General features: G+C 35.8%; 1 protein-coding gene across 2 annotated transcripts in view; it reads left to right on the forward strand.

Annotated features, from left to right (window-relative positions):
* Tpst (tyrosylprotein sulfotransferase) overlaps positions 1-15,778 on the forward strand; it is a 103,138-nt gene that overhangs the window by 37,272 nt on the left and 50,088 nt on the right. For both annotated transcript variants that reach the window (XM_066397288.1, XM_066397289.1), the window contains one exon: positions 9,257-9,593. In XM_066397288.1, the coding sequence (XP_066253385.1) occupies positions 9,328-9,593 (266 nt within the window). In that variant the 5' untranslated portion in view covers positions 9,257-9,327. The remainder of the gene's footprint in view (positions 1-9,256; positions 9,594-15,778) is intronic.

The raw sequence follows: 15,778 nt of genomic DNA on the forward strand, positions 1-15,778 counted from the left end.
TTTTATACTGAAATAGTAGAATTTCTTTGGACAAAAAAAAATCCCTGGAAGTTGTGAATAATCAGAAGAGAAGAAATGGTGAATCGAACATGGAAAATTCATTCTTGTCCTAGTCTTAAAAATAATTATTTGTAAATTAAATTTTAAATATTTAGATATTAAGTTTTTCTAAACTCTTGGCCTTCGTCAGTCTAATATTTCTAATGAAATTGATATACTCTTCTCAAGAGAGACAAAGACAAGAATCCTTTAAATGTATATCTGAAAGGATCTTCTCTGTTACTAATAATAGCATAGTGGATAAAACCATTTTTTTATGATTTATACAAATATTATCAAAAGAATTTATGAACAATTTTTAGAAATCGACAATAAATAATTCGCTTTGGCAACGTTGACTCCTTCTTAATTGTCTATATCATCGTACGTCGTAGAACGCATTCTGAAAACAATAACTTTGCAGTGTTACCATTTTTAACTCGTGAGCGTTCGTTCATAGTTGATTTCCTCATCATTATGTAGCCTCTTCTTTATGCGAATTTTAAAGCTGGAAAGTTGATGTAATATATTCAGCTAATTTCGGCCATTTTTCCACTTAGGCACAAAAAAGTGGTTTAATCAGTATAACATGTTTCTTCATCTAACTAAAATTTCTTTTTTACAGCGATGAAGGACGCGAGTTTTCGATTTTTCAAGCATTTTTACTGCTGTGAAGGACACGAGCATTGAAACTCAGTTTAATAGTTTTTTTTTGTTAAAATGCCTTCCATTAGCTGATTCAATTTAAAACACTAATCCATTGCTTGTCAACGCTTCACGCATTCTATTGTTCTATTGCCTTTTGTGCTACGAACACGAATAAACTTGAGAACAATGAGGCTGCTCAGCCGTTGCCGTTGCAGGGACCCAATCGAAAAGCGTCAATACTATTCACTAAGTGTTCTCTGATGAGAGATTTTGAAGCCATTCTCCATAAATCATCCATATATCTCTCGCTCGGTGACAAATTAGAGCTTATACAGTTTCCATCGGCATAGAATGAGATTCGCGGCTTGATTAGGGCAAATTAGGTACCTACGGGATGATGTTATCGGATTAATTCAGGTTTAGGTTTTGTCAGGTTCAAATTAGAAGTTGTTTTGCTTGTGATTTAGGTTAGATGAAGACAATTCTGGAAGATAATCATCTTCTAGAATTGTCCTCACATTTTGCACAATTTTATAGTAAAATTTTTATTTATTTTGTGATATATCTGTTTATAATGTTTCTTATTTTTGGTAGCATCCTATAGACATACATTTTTCGCTTTTAGATTATAGAAACGTCTTTTAATCGAGTCGTGCCGTTATAGTTATGCAGTCTACTAATTGCCCATTTAAAGAAGTCTTTAATTTCTCTTCAAATTTCAATAATAGGAATTTTCAGTGACCAGGATATGGTTTTTTCTCTCATGATTACAAATCACTATACTTAAGACATTTTTTAAATTCACCAGCAGAAAACTACAGGGACTCGGAAGGAAATGGAAGGAATAATGAAAGTCGTTCTTAGCAACGACCCCACTAAGTGTGGAAAGCAAAACAGGCAAGCAAGCAAATAAGGCTCTTAAAACCCCGGAAAAGGTCCTCATGCAAATTGTCATTAATACCTTGCAATTTGAGAGGAAGCCATGCGTAATGCAGAATAATAGCTCTTGAGGCAATTAGCTATTAAGCCTTAATGTCGTACAAGGCTTACAACTAAAAAAAGGTTTCATGTAACATGAAATATTCCATTGGAGTTAATAAAAAATGAGGAAGAGAATTATGCACACCGTCAAAGATAGCTGAAAAAACCTAAGAATTTTAGTAACGGATATGAAACTCGATATACTCTGGTAATGCATACATTTTTTTGGGGTTACTTAAGAAAGTTGTAGTGCGATTTTTGACAAAACGTTTCTTTCGTTAGAGTAATTAAATACTCCATTTGGCATCAAAATACATTTACAAATAATTTTACAGTTGAAAGAATCGCTTGCTAGCTTTAAAGGTTTATTATTTTAAATGAAACTAGGAATTTGCCATAATGAAATAGAAAACAAATTCCCAGTTTTCCAGGCACGTAATTTTAAGTGCATTGAACGAAAATGTAAATTCTCTTACGGGCACTGCTTTGAAAACTAAAAATAAAGGTACCAGAGGAGTATTAAAACTGCATTTTAAACCGGCAGTCTATATAAAAAGTAATTACTTTTCAAACTGTTCTTCAGCGGTAACCCTTTATACATTTTTGCTACCTACATCAGTTTTATACCGCATTTAAAATTTCATTTCACAGCATTTTCGGCGATAATAAATTTTGTAATAAATTTACGAAATGGTTATATGCACGATCGACCTTTCGATAGGTTTAATTGGAAACATATATCCAGACAATAGTCAATATATGGCATACTTCCATGGTCAAGGCAGTAAAGCGCGAAGCCGATTGAAATCTCAATCGAAATAAAATGGAACAAAGGCGGTTATCGAAAGATCAAAGTGGCTTTTTTGATTGTACTTCGCAGCCAGCTGCAGTTTCCTGAGCTTTATAGAATTTCCGCGAAAGGTATTTTTATACACTCACCTGGGGGATATTCGATTTCCTTTGGGCCCTTCATAAAGTCACTATGTTTATAGCTTCAGCAGCGTCTAGACACAGAAACTTATCAAATATTGGGGATATCTTCCAATGTGAGAATAGTTCCAAGAAAAAGCTTCTGGTAATAACCAATTACTTTTCTATGGCAGCTTTTCGTAGTTGGCTCGAAGGACCAATAATTGCCATTATGGAAGTGTCTAGCTTTTGAAATTCTGTGCTAAATTGAAATTAGCAAAACTTGTCACGTATTTTTATTGGCCTCAAACACTATTTAAAGCTGGCATAAGCCAATTTGAATTTATTAAAAACACTTGCGGGCTGTGGGAGAGCTAGGGTTGAATAATAAATGATTGGTTGCCAGTTCGGTCACGTAAAAAGGGGTGGGTTGTCCTGCCTGCGGTTTTAAAAGCTCAAAAGCCAGGCTAATAGTTATAAATTTCAATTTTTGTCCATCTATAATTTCAATAAGTGGTGAGAGGTAAATCTATCAAGTGCCATTTGAATTCACCTTGAGATTCCTTATTTATCATAATTGAACATTTTAGGCAATTTTTGATCTTGTGTTAATCTAATTTGGAAAAACTCAAATAGATGAATTGAATATAAATAAAAATTTCCCTGAATAATTTCAATTTTAATTAATAAGTCAGTAAAATTCTCACGAACTACGATTCATGCATTTTTATGGTTTTAAAAAATCGTTTAATTACTCTAGAATCACAAATAAAGGAGTTGTATTTCTCATTTTTTTACAGTGCCAACCCTTCAATATTTTTTCATAAAACCTGTTATTTTCTATATTTTTTCAACAGTTCAACAAATCACTTTTCGAAAATCGTTTAAGTCAGCTAAATGCATGTCCTCGTCACTGCTTTTTTGTATTTTTATATTTTGAATATACAGGTATACAATTTGCAATTATCTAATTTTCTACAATTAGGAAATCAGGGACGTACTCAAAGAAGTTGCTTTTTTTCATTGCAATTATTAGACGGATAAAGGTCAAGAATTTTGAAACAACGTGGTAATAGTTGTTCCTAGATAGGAATTGGATAGCGATTTTCAGTTGCTTCTCTGAACAAAACTCACGCGTTTGAAAGTTTTGAAAGTCAAAAACGAATTTAAAATTCTCCTAAAACGCTTTTCATGCTACGTTTTTATTACTTGTGAATTTATTATGCTTCTTCAACCGAAATACTATCTGAATCTCTTGAAATGCCACTTAAAGAATGAATAATTCTTTATGTTCAAATTACATTTCTCTATTCTGATTGAATATGCAGATAATTGCAGATTCTGCATAATATTGACTTATTATGCACCTCATTTAAAAGATCCTAACCTTCATCAATCGGGTCTTGTCATAAATTCTCTTCGTTTATGTCGCGCCAAAAGCACTTCCTCTTTTCGCCATTTTAATTTACGGCCTTTTCGAAATTTAATGATGGATTCTAATACAGCTCCCAGGAAGCGTGGGCGAAATAAGAATTCCATAAGAAGTTCGACGCTCCGATGGATTCTAATAACTGGCACCATTATACGAAGATGCAAATATTGGAAGAGGTTCAGGTTAGGAAAAATTTCTAAAAGATTTCCTGGAAATCGTTAAATTGCTCTCATATCGAATTTCAGATTTATGCAAAAAATGTGTGAATCAACAATTAAGCAAGTTCGTTAGATGGTCAGTTAAGAACTTCTATCTCTCCACTAATCCAGACCCTCACTTTGGCAATCTGTCTAAGTTTATACAAACACAAAGGGCGAATTTACTTGCTGACCTGCAGGGATAATGGAGCACTGTTTCTAACAGTAATTAATTTAGCCAGCCAATCACTTTTCCCGCTATAGTTCCTTAATCAACGATGTTAGAAAGTTAAAACCTGGATTAAAACTTTCTATTACTCTGTGAGTGCGATGGAAATTTATATTTAAATAAACTTGGTATTAGATTCGAGATATAATTGATTGTGGGAAGTCGTATTATTAAAAATAGATATAGACAAACAAATTTGTACTAAAGTTTGAAAGCTATTTTAGTTTATTTTAATTTTTCCTGGTGCAAGAACTCCAAAAACAATTTTCAACTACATTAAGAAAACGACCCTAGAGAATATCATTAACGACAAACTTGCTTCAACTCAACAATTACAAAGGGCCGAATTCGCGAACTATTTGAATTGTATAATGTCTTTGGGAATTGTCGTTATCGCGGCATTTCTACTGCTCTCTGAACTTCGATACTCCCTAAAAACTTTAATGTCCCTATTTAAATTTTTTCGCTTCTCCGACTGGAAAATGTAATTCTGTATTTTGACCATTTCGGTCCATAAGTTTTTATCGATAATTGTGTATGTGCTGTGCCGTTGATCCTTGAAACTACCCGCACGTAAGCGGAATCGGGTCACTTGCACTTGAATAGACCAATTCTTTCTCATTATAAATCGGAAAAAGATGTAGTGGAAACTTTATCGTTTTCTTAAATTTTAGACTTATATGGGTACAATTCCGCAAGTAGATAAAACATAAAACAACGTACCGAAACTTCCCAATGCAAACAAACCATTAGAGTTTCCATTATGCTGATATACGATCGTATTCCATATTTTAATATCGTGAAACCCTATTTACCAACTCCTTTTCTACACGATAAATTTCAGTTCGCAACACTTCACATAATATGCATTTTTCTTCATATATTTTGATAATGCAAATTGTGTTCAGCAGCTGCGACATAGGAATCGATAGTCATTTCCTGTGTTTTTAAAATTGAGAGAAATTGTATTTCCATTTTGCTTGAGAGCTCTGTGATATTACGTGAGTCATATGCTTTCAAATAATGTTTAGATTTTCTGCGATCTCCGCAATTCGATATTTGCACTTTCTTGCATGTTCGTTTGTTCTGTGTCTAATTTGGGGATAAAAAATCATCGGTAGTTTTTAAGTAAATTCACCTTTTATAATAATCTCTGATTCAACTCTTATTCGAGTCCGTTATTCACAAAGGCTTCGAAATTGTCAGCGCCGATGCAATTCAGGTAATTTAAATAATTTAAATTCGAAAGTTTTCGACTTTAAGTACGTAAAAGCGGTTTAAGTTTTCAACTTGTCTAACTTCTTAATAGTCGACGTAGTTACAAAGTCCATCCGTCTTAGTTTACAGACAGTAGTGGTATAGATTCTACGAGTACAACTTGAGGAAAGTTGCACGCAGGGGAGAGCGGATAGTTTGCTTAACCGTCAGCAATTTAACTATAATTCATCCATGGATTTCTCATTGGATTTCAAACTTCATCGTTGTTATTGTAAGAGAGATTTGCCTCAATATTAACTAGTCCATTAATACCTGGGGAGTACAGGATATATGAGGAATTTGCCTTTTCATGTATCTGGAAATACCTGGAAAATCATCGTTGAGCAAATTTATATTACTAACTATTTCTCAAGGTTCAGAAATTTTAAAAATTTCTTTTGAGGTAACTTCAAGTTATTTGAAACTCAGGTTCAGAAGTTTAAAAAATATATATTCGGGTAACTTCAAAGTTCGTACCCTAATCCAAAGGAGGGAAGATACTTACTTTTATGCGCTGATATCTCGGGAACCCCCTGGAGTTATTATCTTGTCAAATAGCTCAAATTAATTATTTCGATGAGGTCTACAAGGTCGCTTGGTTGTTTTAGTTTTCAAATATGTAGTCATTTAGACTCCTATACGAGTAGGTTCATTATAGCATCCACATCATTTGTCTGTTGTTGAAGAATAATTTCATTTTGATTCTAACTTTCTAGATCGAACTATCCTGTCTTGAATGATAGTAATGTAAAAATAAATTTGCAAGACTGTACAACACAATTCGAAAGCATTTAGCTCAAGGTTTAAAATTACCAGAACTCATTTAAGGGGGGTTTTTACTCTTGTAATAGTGCCCCATAAAGTTCGTGAAAAATCAAATTATCTTGGTTAGCCGGGATTAAGATTTTATTTTATGATTTAATTAAATGAGTACCTTCTGTTGATGTTATTCAATTAAAACCCTTTTAAGTATCTCTCGTTTCGAATTTACAGAAAACTTTTGCACATTATATTTTAACGTTTTTTTTGGAGGCTATGATAAAACCTTTCTTTTACTAGATGTCTTTTGAGGCGTTTGGTTACAGTAAATATTCAATAGTTTTATGCAATTTCGTTACTATTTTCATCAAGCAAAACTAAAAGCTGGAACGCAAATCTCGTTAACAAATCCTCAATTAAATCGTTATCGAATGGTGCCATTCATATCCTCGATTTCGTATTACCCATTTTATTAATCATGCAACATTAATCAATTAACAATTAACTATAACATTTTATTCCATAAATCACGATCAGCTCTTTCGATATCAGTATCCAATTATGAAATATAAATTTCGGGCCAAAAGGGAACAAAATGCCTATTATCGCTCTGTGTATTGAAATACCGGCAAAACAGAGCTCATTAGTTTAGGTATTCGGTTGCAAAAGATGTTCTTGTTTACCCCATCATGTTGGTTCACCCCTTCGGGGGAACAACTCGTTTATTATATCTGTTTCGAGTACTTGTCAGACAATAATGGGGCTGACGATCCGTGAAGATATCTGGCTGTCTTATCTTGCGGTTTCCGATGTGTCAGTAAAGTGAATTGAAATGGATGTTGTGTAGAAGTCTACACTAATTGATCTACTTGTGTCTGCTGCAAATATTGATGGAAATAAAGCCTCAAATTTGATTCCTCCGGGAAGAAAACAAAGTGGTGTCTCTAGGAGTCCAAGTTCTTCAACGATTTAATTAACAAATTATGGCATGGGAGGGAGTATTTAACTTTGCGTTATTAAAACATGAACGTAGCTGACGTCAAGGGACCAAAGTTTAAATTGGTTAAATTCTTAAACTTAAGAAAGATATTCTGCAGAGACGTCTTAGAAATTAAATTGAAGTGTTCGAATTGTGCGGTTTAATATCATTACCGTGAAGACTCTAACGTGATCAATCTATGGAATTTAATATATTGAAAACGAGGAATTAGTGGAATGTTATTAGAAAGTGGGTAGAAGTCTAATATTGTTTATTTTTTCCAAGAAAAATATCGTGGAGAATAAAGTGTTTCTCGGGAAGAAACTTCTTCTAAACCAACATGATGAATGTAACTCACAAAGTATGTTCGTGGAATCTCTAGTCGTGTGTCATAAAAGAATGAACCTGAGTACCGTATTTTGAAGATATCACATGGTCAGGATAGTAAGAAAACACTAAAAACGATATTTTAGAAATCCTTGAAAACTGTCAACACGCAATAAATTTTAAAAAATATAAGGATACCCCTAGGGAATTTCCTAGATAAACAGCAGCTGATTTTCCACAAACGCCTAAAATTTTTCCTCAGACTTTTAGTAAAGTTCAAATCGTAGATCTAGAGAGATTTTTGAGATAATTTTAAGGTTTAGAGAGCATTTTCTAGTTCTTCTGAATTAATCGTTATGTGGGGAGTTGTAAGGTTTAAGAGCTTGCAAAAACCGCCTGAAACTTTCGTTGCAAATGTTTGATTTAGAGGCCTTTTCAAAAAAATTAGGGTAGTTTCTTTTAAGTCTCATCCCTTTTAAAGGGAATGTAGAGAGTCAAAAAGCCGTCTGCAAAGGCCTAAAGTTTCGGCTATTAACCTCAGATTTAGATAGATGGATATCGAAATTTTTGCAAAACAAGTTGGCACATCATGTGAAATTCTATAGGAATAAGGTATTTTGCTTGTATGTGTCCAAATTAGTTCGCAGCTTTTTAGTTGCATGCATAAACCAATTCATCAATCTTCTTGCTAAATAGATAACATCTTTGAATCCAAGATACCAGTTAATGCATCCACTTTACGTTTCCAAAGGTAATATAAAACACAAAAGAGTTTTTGTAGTAGAGTAACCCATTAAGCGGATCCCATAAATTAACCTCGCTAATGAAAGATTGATTAACCTTTTTTGTTTTTCAGTTGCAATTTATAAGCTCCATTTTTATCTAAACAAATTAGGTATCTCGCCAATGATAAGAGTTTTATATGAGTAATCCAAAATTCCATCGTCAAAATTAAATTTCACATTATCCATCATCTGTTATAATTCTTTTCTTTTGTGTGCTTTACATGGGTATATTCGGAGGGAAAAATTGAGTTGGAGAACGCACAAACAGATCACGCGAGATTTCCTAAATGCATCCAGAAAATCACTTTATCCAGTATCCAGCCGAGCTTTTCGCTCTATTTGTTACGGGTTTTAAGTGCGCTCAGGGAGCGTAGCTTTGAAATGAAGTTTATGAGAATTAGAGCTTAATTCAGACACTAAGAAATTTACGTTCCATACAACTTTGTAGAGCGAAAGTGAAAAAAAGAGTTCGTGTTTGTTTAAAACTGCAATTGGAATTCAAGTGCATATCTCTCAAGGTTTCAGCAGGTTGAGAGAGTTAGTCTTTATTTCGAAACATCTCTCAGGACATTTCTAATTGAATGTTTGTTTTAGAGACTGATCTATAAGTCATTCTTAATTGACCATTGCATCTGAAAAATAGTAATTAGTGTCATCAATTGTATACTGCTGAAATTCCTACTGATGTTACTAACTCAAATATCCTTTTTTCAGAATGAGTCATTCGTAATTTTGCCCTTTCCCGCCCATCCGCCCAGAATGCCGTGACCTTTGGCGCAGGTGGCATGCAACTTCCGAGGCCCATGCGCGGCGGCTTTCGGAAGGCCGCTGGTCTCTTCGGCTGTATAGTGGTGCTTTACTTCGTGGTACAGGCCTTTGTGAGCGGTGCCCCCAAGCCGCGCATGGTCGCCACCCAGGAGAAATACACGGTGGGCAATGACAACAAAGTCTATGAGTACAATCGCCAGATGCCTCTCATTTTCATTGGCGGCGTACCCAGATCTGGAACTACTTTGATGCGCGCCATGTTGGATGCTCATCCGGATGTTAGGTGAGTTAATATCTATTTATCCAACAAGTGCGGAAAATGATTGTTTACCGGATGCTGATTAGAATTGAGCGAACGATGCGCTGTGGAGTTGGATCGAGTGCGGTGAAGACATTACCCAATTCTTATTGTCTTCATTATCGCACGCACGTTTTTATTTTTGCCTTTACGCAATAGTTTTGCGCGTGAAACTTTATTTTCCCACACTTGCGTTAATCGGTCACTTCCAACTCTCATTCGCATGAAGTAATAGTACAATACATTAGGAGAATAATAAACAGCAAGCTACGATCGAAATGGACGTTTGCGACAGAGCTGCAAGCTAAGTCAGCATTCTTGTCCAGAAACGCACTTATTTAATTATAAACTTATTGAAGTGTTAATTTGTTATCCCAATCTTCAGATATGCCGTTTATTTTGTTTGTTTTTCGAAATCCTGCAGGAGAACACATACAGATACTTTTTCGCTGCTATGCACATGAAGTTTTAGTGATTGCTAACAAAAGGCAATTAGGCGATTGATAAGTGCGGGGGAGACAGGCTATCGTTTCCTTTTCCATTATCAACAATCGGCTAGCATCGTTGACGCGCAAGCAGTGCACTTTAATCCGAGGATAGATGCAATTCTTCGTGATTTTAGAGGACGCCAATTATGCACATATATTCCGTTTTGTAATAAATTTAAATTTTTTAGATTAAAAACCGCAGCTATAAAAAAATTTATCTTTTCTAAAAAAGGGGCTTGTAGAAGATGCTTAAATCAACCACCCCTTCGTGCTAAACAATACCCAAGACGATCATAGAATTTCCTATGAACATTATTTAGCATGTCCGAGGTAATTGATTGAGAGGCATCAAGAATTTTTTGTCTCAATCCTGCTAAACGAAGTGTCTGATCTTCTTCATATTGGAAGATTTTTGATTTAAGATAACCCCAGAGAAAGAAGTCATTTGGAGTTAAATCAGGCGATTTAGCGGACTTAATATTCCCAAATCCAGCAATTAGACGATTAGGGAAATTTTGATTTAAGAATTGCCGCACTACTTGGCTGTTGTGTGCAGGACAACCGTTTTGTTGAAACCAAACGTTATTGATTTCAATATTAGGAAACTCAGTAATGGCTGGAACAACTCGATGTTCAAAAAGTTCCAGATATTTGTAGGCATTCAAATTTCCGTCAATAAAGTCCAATAATATGATTGTCCAAAATCCCAGCCCAAACGTTAAGTTTCTGAGGCGTTTGAGTGCCTCTATCATAAATCTCTTGAGGATTTTCTTGGATCCAGACTCGAGCAACAAATGAATTACGTTTTCCATACAATGAAAAACTTGTTTCGTCGGTAAAAATGATGTTGGAAGCAAAATTTTCATCGACATTCGCCTTTTCCATCAAGGTTTCACACATCATCATCCGAGACTCATGATCTAGATCGAAAATCTCATTTGACTCACGTAATTTGTGTGATTTATACTTACTGTTTTTAAAGGTATTATATACCTTTAAAATAGATGCACCAACCCTACTTGGTGTGGTTTCAATAGAACTACAAGGTTCCTCCTTAACAGCAAGGCAAATATCCAATTTTTCTTCCTTATAGATGTTTTCTCGATTATAATTGTGTAGATTCATTTTCACCAAGTGAGAAGAATTCACACATCCATATTTTTTAAAATTTGCTACAATGTTCCTGATAGTGCTCATCGACGGAGCAGGACAATCAGGACATTTTAAGCAAATTCCCGTTGAACACCCGCACCCGCTGAGAAATTACCCCCAAAATAGATGTAATTTGAGTGCGTTCTTTGAGCACAAATTATATGATAAATTTTAATGTAGTCTTACCTCTACAAATATCATGGTAGGAATGGTATCTATAGATCGCATCAATTGGAAAACAAGCCTTTTTTGTGACACGATTCGTCTGCGGATTAAGGCGTACTGCTTGCGAATCAACGACGCTAACCGATCGTTGACAATGGATCCTGTAGCTTGTAGCCTGTGGTAGCCTGCCTCTTTCGTACTTATGAATTGTATAATTGCTTTTTGCTTGCACTCACTAAAACTCTATGTGCATAGCAGAGAAAAAGATACTGTATAACGCACACGTTGCGGCGTGGATGTCGTGTTTATGCTCATCTATTAGCCTGTTCTAGCTGAACACTGCTGTTGGGAAAATACCCAACATCCTCACTTAATAATAAATTTCTTTCTTTGCCAACGTAAACCCTCCTTAATCACCCTTAAGGGCAGTGTACCATGTTTACATTATCCAAATGCATACACATTCCACATTCTTCCCACGCTCATAACTCTTCTCACCCATCATTTTTCTCACACCTTCATGGCACCGTATTGATAAGCAATCCTTATTCCCTTGCACTAACAATTCACACTAATTGGTATGACTATGAGGTGGTAAAAATATATATGGATAATATAAGGTTCGTATTCGGTGGGAAAATTAAGTTTTTGAGACGGTCAAAGGACAGTCTCATATAGTCTCTCACACAACACGCAACGCCACCTCAACACCTCTCCAACTCTCTTTATAGACTCCTACAGCCTTAGTAGGATCTCAATACCGCTCTCAATTAAAACACATTTGCCCTGTCCCAAAAAACTCCCGATCGTCAAAGGTTCTTGATAATCGGTGGTCGCTTGTGGTTTTCTAGTTTACCCTAATTTTACACTTTGTTATGACTTTTGTCACCTGTGCAGTAGTGTTGGACATTTAGTTAAATAAAAATAAGTGTTTTGTTATCAAGTGTGTGTGTTCTGCATTGGTTCAGCGCCAAATAAGCTGTGGTCCTTCGAACAAAAATAAGATCTAAACAAAATAGATACAGTTCACCTCGGCACTGCCAATCAACTGTGCCCCCCTTGTGTCTGGGGTGAGACAGCAAGCAAAACGCAAACTTACCCCGTTCAACTGCTACATAACATTACGCACAGTTTAAAGCTGTTACACACATTACACACGTAACTGATGATTTTCTATTATAAATTATCCTTACGTTATTTGCAATTTACTGGTAATGGAGTAGAAAAAGTGATTTTACGTCACTCTATAGTAGAAAAAAGTTGATGGATATTAAAAAGAAAGAATTTGAGAGATGGATGAAATTAAATTCACCGACCATAGGTGTGACCAAGTGTCAGGAGCCACATTTGAAGCAGAAAAGGGAAAAAAGGGTTTAATTGAGGGACGTCGGGGAATTTACGGACGATGTAATTCGTTATGTGGATGGAGTAACGCTGTTTTGTTGCCTCTATGTTTGAGGCGTGTTTTTTTATGTTTTTTTGGGGAGAAGGATTTCATCCACAACGCAGCAAATTAATATATATACAGTTTAGTTGTTCCTGCTTCCACTCTGTTCACCATCAGGAATGACAAACATTTTATGCTACGAGAGTAGGTGGGTGTAACAATCTGACATGTAAATAAGGAAAATTCAATATTTACATACACTAAGTATAATTGTAACACAGGTAAGTTTAATAATAAACAAGATAAACTAACAGTGTTGCCTCGTTTACCATGGGTCTTGCACACACGTTGCGAGTTATGTGAAATTGAGTTATGACTTGAAAACGGATGTCTAAATAGTGTATAAATTAGACTAGAATAAATTCTTATTAATTAAGTAAATGATTCAGCTAATGGTTTATAAACAAAATTCTGTTTGTCATATCGAAAAATCTTCAATAAATCCTTTTCTAACCCATTTCTGTTTCCATGTTGTAAGAGTTGTTTTTTTATCTCACTCTTAGTCAATATTTTTTCTGAATACTTCTTTGCCTCTCTTCCCCTTCGAGAGGTAGCATTTAATGACCCTCTGAAACATTTTGGAGTGATTTATATGTGAGCATTCCTCGCTTATGTTAAGACCATCAAGTAATACCATGTGAGAATGACATGGGGGTTAGCCGTAAATTACTTCTAAGATAAGCGTGAGAAAACGATAGAGGGTTGTTTATGAATTCCTTAACATAGGCGAGAGAAAAATTGATGATGGGTCAGGGAATCGTGGGAAAAGGCCTGGAATGTGGCTTATCAATGCTCTTAAAAAAAGGAGAGGGGTGCTCTCGGGGGTGGATAAGGCATGTGTATCGGGGACTCGGTTTTGGATTCTTGACAAGTAAAGAAGTACCTCAAAACTTGCTTTTGTTTTATTTTTTTTCTTTCAATAACGATACCGAAATCTTACATCAGAAGTGGGATAAAATCCTAATCAGTGCCATAGTCGTGTCCTAATCAGTGCCTTAATTGTGTGCGAATAAGTGCTTTGGTCGTGCTTCAATAGCGCCGAGTAGTTACACGGAAGTTTTTTTTTCCCTTCTTCTTCAAAATCGTGAGTGTGACTAAACTGGAACATGGAGGCTTTGGTCCAAGTCCTAGCTGAAACTCTCCAACAAATGAGGGAAAACGCAGCGCAACCGAACTCTTCAAGGAATGTAGTCACCTCGATCCAAATACCACTCTTCAATCCAACAAGTGACGACTTGGGGGCAGCGAGATGGGTAACCGAGATCGAAAAGCTCCGAGAAACCTTCCATTGGACCGATTTCGAGACTCTATCACGGGCGGCTAGTGGATTGATGGGCGACGCCAAAGAATGGTTCAACGCTTGGCAGCCTTCCGAGAAAACTTGGAAAAACTTCAAGGCGGAACTGTCGGACCTATACCCGCCGAAAAACAACTTGAGTGAGCGGTTTCGCCAGGCCAGCAGATACACCAGCAACGACGCTAAAGAGTACTGTGAGTATGCTAGAAAGAAAATTTCCTTACTTAAGGCCTTGAACTTTAATTTATCTGAGTCTCAGTTGGTAGAACTCGTAATGGGTGACGTTAGAGACGCAACGGTACGAACCGCGATGTTTAATAGTGGAGTCACCACTGTGACTGCGTTGTTATCTCTCTTAAATAATTTCAAAATGATAGATAATAATAGACAAGCCACCCCTATTCGAACAAAACGCCAATATCCATTCGGGAAAGATGATGGCCCTAAATTATGCTATCTTTGTGACAGTCCAGGACACTTAGTACGAAACTGCCCCAATTCGGGAAAGGAACCTGGACTGGATACAAGGCCTGCCCGCGTAACTTGTAGTTTTTGCCGCAAACAGGGTCATGACGAATCGAAATGCTTCAAAAAAAAAACAAGCGAACAAGGAAATCTGATAATAAAATAGCAAAGATTCATTTCTTCACTGTCAAATTAAATAATGAGTTTTGTACAAAGTTTTCAATTCGGGGCGATACTGTTTCAAAAGCATTTAGATAGGACGACAAGAGTAGTTTCGTATTTTTCCAAGCGTACCACAGATACAGAAAGCCCATATCATTCATACGAATTGGAAACTCTAGCAGTGTATACAGCCGTTAAACACTTTAGGGTATATTTGCTAGGCATAAACTTCAAGCTAGTGACCGATTGTAACGCCTTAAAATTAACCCAAAACAAAAAGGACTTGGTTCCGAGAGTCGCGCGCTGGTGGCTGTACTTACAATCATTTAACTTTACAATCGAATATCGAAAAGGCAAGTATATTCAGCACGTAGACTATTTAAGTCGAAATCCGATAGAGAAACCCCGCGCGTTGCAAATAAATATCATTACAACCGATAACTGGCTAAAAATCAGTCAAAAAAAGACCCAGTTACACGAGAAATTAAATCCAAATTAGAAGAAGGGAAATTAACGCATGAATATTTTTGTCAAAAAGATATTTTGTTCCGAAAAATCAACCCGGGACAAAACCCCCCTATCTATCGTGCTTATGTCCCGAAAGGCAGCCGATTTGGTCTGTTAAAGTTATTTCATGACGAACAGAACCACATCGGAATAGATAAAACATTTGCAATGATAAATCATTACTTCCGGTTCCCCAGAATGGCCCGATTTGTCAGGAAATACTGTAATCATTGCTTAACGTGCATAGCGAGTAAAAAACATACTGGCCCAAAACAAGGAACCCTACATCCCATCAAAAAGGTACCAATTCCGTTTCACACCTTACACGCCGATTGTGTCGGTCCTTTTCCCGAAACTAAGGAAGGATTTAAACATCTTTTAATCTTAATAGATTCCTTTACTAAATTTGTTTTTTTGATTCCCATAAAAACCCTAACGGGAACAGAAACCTGTGATAAATTAAGAATTTATTTGAACATCTTAGGAA

Source organism: Euwallacea similis, chromosome 14 (assembly GCF_039881205.1).
Source record: "Euwallacea similis isolate ESF13 chromosome 14, ESF131.1, whole genome shotgun sequence".
NCBI classification, from domain to species: Eukaryota; Metazoa; Arthropoda; class Insecta; order Coleoptera; family Curculionidae; genus Euwallacea; species Euwallacea similis.